The sequence below is a fragment of the Gossypium raimondii genome, chromosome 6, assembly GCF_025698545.1.
Source record: "Gossypium raimondii isolate GPD5lz chromosome 6, ASM2569854v1, whole genome shotgun sequence".
NCBI classification, from domain to species: domain Eukaryota; kingdom Viridiplantae; phylum Streptophyta; class Magnoliopsida; order Malvales; family Malvaceae; genus Gossypium; species Gossypium raimondii.
Window position 1 is genome coordinate 4,384,355 of NC_068570.1, and position 6,872 is coordinate 4,391,226.

General features: G+C 34.9%; 1 protein-coding gene across 1 annotated transcript; it reads left to right on the forward strand.

Moving 5' to 3' along the window:
- The first annotated feature begins 246 nt into the window (after positions 1–246).
- LOC128041901 (uncharacterized) lies at positions 247–1,902 on the forward strand. The gene is made up of 3 exons (XM_052632654.1): positions 247–324; positions 577–1,413; positions 1,618–1,902. Exons 1-3 carry the CDS (start codon positions 247–249, stop codon positions 1,900–1,902), a joined length of 1,200 nt encoding a protein of 399 aa, XP_052488614.1.
- The last annotated feature ends 4,970 nt before the right edge of the window (positions 1,903–6,872 follow it).

The following is a 6,872-nucleotide window of genomic DNA, read 5'->3' on the forward strand; positions in this document are numbered from 1 at the left end:
CATGCTCCGGCTTCGATCTAAAAAGAAACATCTAGTACTAAAAGGTCGTATCTAAGGGCCGAGGTGATGAAGCTAAAGCAATTTTCTTCGAAATAATAAATGAATGGTTTGATCAATATCTGAGAACTAACCCTGCAATACAATAAGCTCCGCCTCCTGCTCCTCCACCGGTTCTCGAGATACCACAAGGTACAGGTATAGAAACCATTAGAATTGGTAAAGCTCTAGTAGATAAAATCTATAAATATGGGGGCAGAAGAATTCAGGGCATCAGCTGAAGATGATCCTGAAAGAGCTAAGTTCTGGTTGGAGAACACTATTCGGGTCTTGGATGAATTATCCTGTACACCGACAGAATGTTTGAAATGTGTCGTGTCCCTGTTAAAAATACAGCTTACTATTGGTGGAATACCAAAATCTCTATTGTGCCGAAAGAAGATATTACTTGGGAATTCTTTCAGACGGAATTTAAAATAAAGTACATTAGCCAGATTCCTCAATCAGAAGAGGAAAGAATTCCTTGAGCTTAAACAAGGTAACATAACAGTATCTGAATTTTAAAGAGAATTTGTTCAGCTAAGCAAATATGCTCAAGAATGGGTTCAAACAGAAGCTGAAATGTGCAAAAGATTTGAAGAGGGTTCGAATGAAGACATCAAGTTGTTAATTGGAATTCTTGAGCTAAGAGAATTTGCCGTACTAGCTGAAAGAGCATATAAAGCAGAAGAATTGAGTAAAGAAAAGAAACAGATAGAAAGGGAAGCTCGGGTTCTTAGTAAAAGACCTATGGGAAAATCACAGCTTTCTATTTCAAAGAAATCAAAGAAGTATCAAGACCGTTCTTCTTCAGCTACGGGGTATTTTGGCAGGGAACGAGGCTCCCAACGTTCTAACCTGAAATCTCTTACCCATTCAGTGACAAGTGTAGGGAGTGTTGGTAATCCCAAACCGCGATGTAAGTATTGTAACAAAGCTCATTTTGGGGAATGTCGACTGAGAAGTGGAGCCTGTTATAGATGCGGTTCCCTTGGTCATTTCCTCAGAGAATGTCCAGAAAGGGTTGAAAAAGATACTGATCAAACTCTGAAGCTGAGTAATTTTGTTTCAAGAGGTAGACCACTTCCACCTTCTAGAAATATCAGTGGTAGCTGGGGAGCTACAAAAGATTCAGCAGCTAAATCTGAAGCTAGAGCACTAGTGAGAACATATGCCATCCGTGCCAGAGAAGATGCTTCAGCATTAAATGTCATCACTGATACATTTTCTTTACTTGATACTGAGATTACTGCTTTGATTGACCCTTGTTCTACACATTCATATATATGCACAAAGCTTGTATTTGTTAAAAACTTACCTGATGAATTCACTGAATTGGTGGTTAAAGTCTCAAACCCCTTGGGTCAGTGTGTTAAGGTGGATAAAATTTGTAAAAATTACACATTGATGGTAAAAAGTTATTATTTTTCGGCCGACTTGATGTTATTACCTTTCGATGAGTTTGATGTGATTTTGGGTATGGATTGGCTAACCCAACATGATACAGTGGTAAATTGCAAACAGAAAAATATTGTGTTAAAATATCATAATTATGAGTTACTCCATATTAAATCTGATCAGACAGAGAGGTTATCTAATGTGATTTTAGTCATGAAAGCTCAGAGGTATACTAGAAAGGGATGTAATGCTCTTCTTGCATATGTATTGGACACCAAGGTATCTGAGTCAAAGGTTCAGTCCGTACCAGTTGTATGTGAGCTCTCTGATGTGTTTCTAGAGCAATTACCTGGGTTGCCACCGGAAAGGGAAGTTGAATTCTCTATAGATCTTGTTCTTGGAACTACTCCGATTTCTATAGCACCACACAGGATGGCTCTTACAAAATTAAAAGAACTGAAAGCATAGTTGCAAGAACTCACTGATAGAGGTTTTGCTCGATCGAGTCACTCGCCTTGGGGTGCAAGGTATTATTTTTGAAAAAAAGACAGATCCCTGAAATTATATATTGATTATCAGCAGCTCAATAAAGTCACAGTAAAGAATAAGTACTCGTTGCCCTGGATTGATGTTATAGCCTGATTTCAGGCTTAGTCGGAACAGTGGTTTCGGGACCACAAATCCGACGAAAAAAAAAATGTAATGGCTTGAATTTTCAGAGGTGTCGGAACGGTGATTCGAGATCACTAAATTCGACAAATGGGTAGAAAATATTATTAATTTAGTAAGTATAAGTTAAATATGAAGTTAGGAAAATTTTTGAAATAGTGAATAGTGCACTAGAAATAAATATTAAAATAATTAGAATCAAAATGAGGTATCAAGACCTCGGGGATTTTAAACTGAGCCATAAATATTTTTATAAATATTTATGGAGTGTTAAAAAGTTAGTATTAAAGTTTCGTTAAGAAATTTTAAAGTTCCGATAATTAATTGAACAAAAAAGGACTAAATTGTAACAAATGCAAAATTTTGGGAAATGATTAAATAGCTTAAATGATAAAAGGAAGAGGGCTTAAAAGGCAAATAGACCCAAGGTCTATTTGGGCTGGACGGCAGAGGCATGAAATCAGCAAGAAAGTAATGAGAATTAAGGGCAAAATTGGAAAATTACAAAATTTGCTTAATAAAGTTAGGACCCAAGTGGAATTATCTAGATTTCTCTTCATTTTTCTGAATTCTCATCAGCTAAAACACCATGGAAAGGCTTCTTCAAGCTGGTTCTTCATATTTTTATTACAAGTAAGTTCAATTCTTGACTATTTCTTGAAATTTTTGTATTTTTATGACTTTTACAACTAGGCCCACTTGTTAAATTCATTAGTTTTAATTTTATGAAAGAAGTTGAAAGTTTATATGAATATGTGCTGGAACTATATGATGATTTATCATGAAATTAGAGCTTTAAATTGTTCATATGCTGATTTTATTGAAAGAATTGAATAGAAAGTGAATGTTTGGGACCTAATAGTAAAAGAGTTTGAAGATAGAGTTATATGTGGAAATTCTGAATTCCAATAGTTGTGTAACAGCTTATAATGTCTAGGTAAAGTATTAATTGAGAAAATTAGATTAATTGAGGGGTTAATTGAGAAAGGACCGAATTGTATAAACTGTGAAATTTGGGGCAAAATGGAAATCAACATTTTGCACTAAAGCAGTTTTGGACAGCAGCAGTAGTGTAACTTTGAAAAATCACTAAAAATTGTAGAAATTGAATTAGAGGATGAATAAAATATGAAACTAAAACTTATTAAGTCTAGTTTCTTATAAAATAAATGGTGTGAGCAATGGAATTGTAAATCATGAGATATAATAGATTTTGTGAGACAAGGTCAGAATGAATTCGGGTTCCCCTGTTCTGACTTTGAAAAATCATTAAAAATTGTACAAAAATGATTATGAGTTATAATTTATATGGTTAGAATCCTTAATGCGTCTATTTTTATGAGAAACAAAAGAAAATATTATCCGAATTCTGTACAACGAGATAATTAATTTTTAGTGAAGAGTGGTCGGAACTGTCAGACAGCGAAACAGGGGAAACTTTAAAGAATAAACTGTACTATTTTGCTGAACCAAAAATTCTGAAAATTTTATGGTATGAAGATATGTGAGTCTAGTTTCAGGGAAAATTAACGGATCTTAATTTGGAGCTCTGTAGCTCCAGATAAAAATAATTTAGTGACTCTGACTCGGATAAACAGCTTTGAATATACATGTTAGTGAATATTGAAATTATGGTTAATGTTGTTTAAGTGTGTTATACACATTAAAGATGTGGAATGGAGAGGAGGAGGAGGAAAATTGGGAAATATATGAATGATTCGTGTATAAATGGTCATATGTTTGATTATAACTCATAAACGATGAAATATGAATGATGCTTATTTTTGTGCATTATTGGTCATGGTTTAAGCTCATGTGTGAAAATAAAGTTTCATAGTATGTGTGTATGGTATATTCAGTATATGATTTGGCATGAAATAATACCATGAATGGTTTATGAATTAACACATGTTGGTAAGCCTGATATATGAATAAATGATCAAATTGAGCGGAACGCCGGATTTGAGTACTTCTGATCAAGTGACAAAGTGATAAGTGGTAGCTTTAGCTACACTTATCTGATCAAGTGACAAGTGGGAAGTGATAAGTAATAGCTTCGGCTATACTTATCTGATCAAGTGACAAAGTGATAAGTGATAGCTTCGGCTATACTTATCTGATCAAGTGACAAAGTGATAAGTGATAGCTTCACTACACTTATCCGATCAAGTGACAAGTGGAAAGTGATAAGTGATAGCTTGGCTACACTTATCGATCAAGTGACAAGTGAAAAGTGATAAGTGATAGCTTCGCTATGCTTATCGATCAAGAGACAAAGTGATAAGTGATAGCTTTAGCTACACTTATCGATCAAGAGACAAAGTGATAAGTGGCTACACTTATCGATCAAGAAACAAAGTGATAAGTGGCTACACTTATCGATCAAGAAACAAAGTGATAGGTGGCTACACTTATCGATCGGGGACAAGTGATAAGTGATCATACGTAAGACCATAGTTATACTATGGCAAAGTGAAAGTGAAGTACTCAATTTTTCCGTGACTGCTCCCTAATTTGATTAAGGATGGTAAGTGACAAATGGGCCCAAAAGAATTAAAGTAAATGGATAAGTGGTAGTGTATTTATATCGTGACGATGTTGTTATTCAAACTAAAGTGATATTTTCATTGCTAAATTGAGAATTTCATAAATGTGTTATTGAATGGTATAATCAATAAACATTGAGTTAAATGGTAAATACGTATTAGTTTTGAATTTGATGTCATTGAATTGTACGTGAATTAAATGGAAATTGCTAGTGATATGATTTAAATTATGAGCATGAGAAATTGCGAATTGAATGAAATGGAAATGAAGCATTAAATTGCATGAGTATGTATCGGGTCTCGCAGGCCCTAATTATTATGATTATAATATTTTGAGGATATATTGTGAAAAGTTATAGAAACATGTTAATTATTTTGAAAGTTTTAATATTGATGAAATTTTATAACTCGGTTAAATACGTTTACAAGTGTATGTGTTTTGGTAATGCCTCGTACCCTATTCCGGTGTTGGATACGGGTAAGGGGTGTTACAATTGATGATTTGTTTGATCAGCTAAAAGGTGCTATTATCTTTTCAAAGATTGATCTTCGATTAGGTTATTACCAGTTATGGGTAAAGGAGTCAGATGTGCTGAAAATAGCTTTTAGAACTAGATATGGGCACTATGAGTTTCTTGTTATTCAATTTGGGCTAACAAATGCACCTACTATTTTATGGATCTGATGAGCAGGATATTCAAGCCATACTTATACAGGTTTGTAGTAGTGTTTATTGATGATATTTTAGTTTATTCTCGAGATGAAAATGAGCATGCAGACCATTTGAGAATTGTATTGCAAACTCTGTGTGATAAATAGCTATATGCTAAATTTAGAAAATGCAAGTTCTGGCTTTGAGAGGTGGGTTTTCTTGAACATTTTGTATCTGCTGATGGCATTAGGGCAGACCCGAGTAAAATTTTAGCCATTGTTCATTGGAATCCACCGAAGAATGTATCCGAAGTCAGAATTTTTCTGGGACTAGCTGGATATTATCGAAGATTTGTACAGTGGTTCTGTATGATAGCTTCTCTAATAACCCGTCTATTGCAAAAAGATGTAAATTTTAAGTGGATGAATGAATGCCAGCAGAGCTTTGATAGACTGAAAGACCTGTTGACAAAATCACTTGTTTTAGTACAGCCAGAACCGGGTAAGGAAGTTATTATTTACAGTGATGCTTCATTAAATGGTTTAGGTCGTGCCTTGATGCAATAAGGTAAAGTAATAGCCTATGCTTCAAGACAACTTAAACCACACAAAAGAAATTACCCGGTACATGATCTTGAGTTAGCTGTTATTGTGTTTGCACTAAAAATATGGCGGCACTACTTGTATGGCGAGAAATGTCATATTTACACTGATCACAAGGGTTTGAAATATTTGATGACACAAAAAGATTTAAATTTGAGATAGCGCAGGTGGCTTGAGTTGATTATGATCTGGTAACTGATTATCATCCGGGTAAGGCTAATGTAGTAGCTGATGCTTTGAGCCGGAAATCTCTGTTTGCTTTGTGAGCTATGAATACCCAGTTAACATTATCTGATGATGGCTTAGTTATAGCTGGATTAAAAGCTATACCAATGTTTTTACAATAGATTTGTAAAGCTCGAAAAGATGATGAAAAGTTACAGGCTAAACTGGTGCAATGTGATTCGGGAACTGATTCTGAATTTTAGATTGGGGCCGATGTATGTTTATTATTCAAAGGCAGAATATGTGTACTGAGGAGTACAGAGCTTATAAAGAAGATTTTACACGAGGCACATAGTGGTATTATGTCTGTTCATCTGGGAAGTAACAAGCTGTATAATGATCTGAAAAAGATTTACTGGTGGCCGGGCATGAAACGTGACATCTCTGAATTTGTAACTAAATGATTGATTTGTCCGCAAGTTAAAGCTGAACATCAGGTACCTTCGGGGTTATTACAGCCAATTACAATATCGGAATGGAAATGGGAAAGAATCACAATGGATTTTGTATCTGGATTGCCCTTACCGCCGAAGAAGAAAGATGTCATTTAGGTAATCGTTGACCGATTGACAAAGTCAGCGCACTTTATACCGGTACATATGGATTTTCCTTTGGATAAATTGGTTGAATTATATATATCTGAGACTGTCAGGTTACATGGGGTACCAGTCTCCATTATCTCGGATAGAGATCCTCAGTTTACGTCTCGATTTTGGGACAAACTACAAGAAGCTTTGGGGACTC

Bases quoted from the DNA above. Each gene is read 5' to 3' on its own strand.
- LOC128041901 (XM_052632654.1), top strand. From the start codon at position 247: ATGGGGGCAGAAGAATTCAGGGCATCAGCTGAAGATGATCCTGAAAGA. The intron at 325-576 runs GTCTTGGATGAA...GAATTTGTTCAG, and splicing joins GGTTGGAGAACACTATTCGG to CTAAGCAAATATGCTCAAGA. The intron at 1,414-1,617 runs GTGGATAAAATT...AAATCTGATCAG, and splicing joins CCTTGGGTCAGTGTGTTAAG to ACAGAGAGGTTATCTAATGT.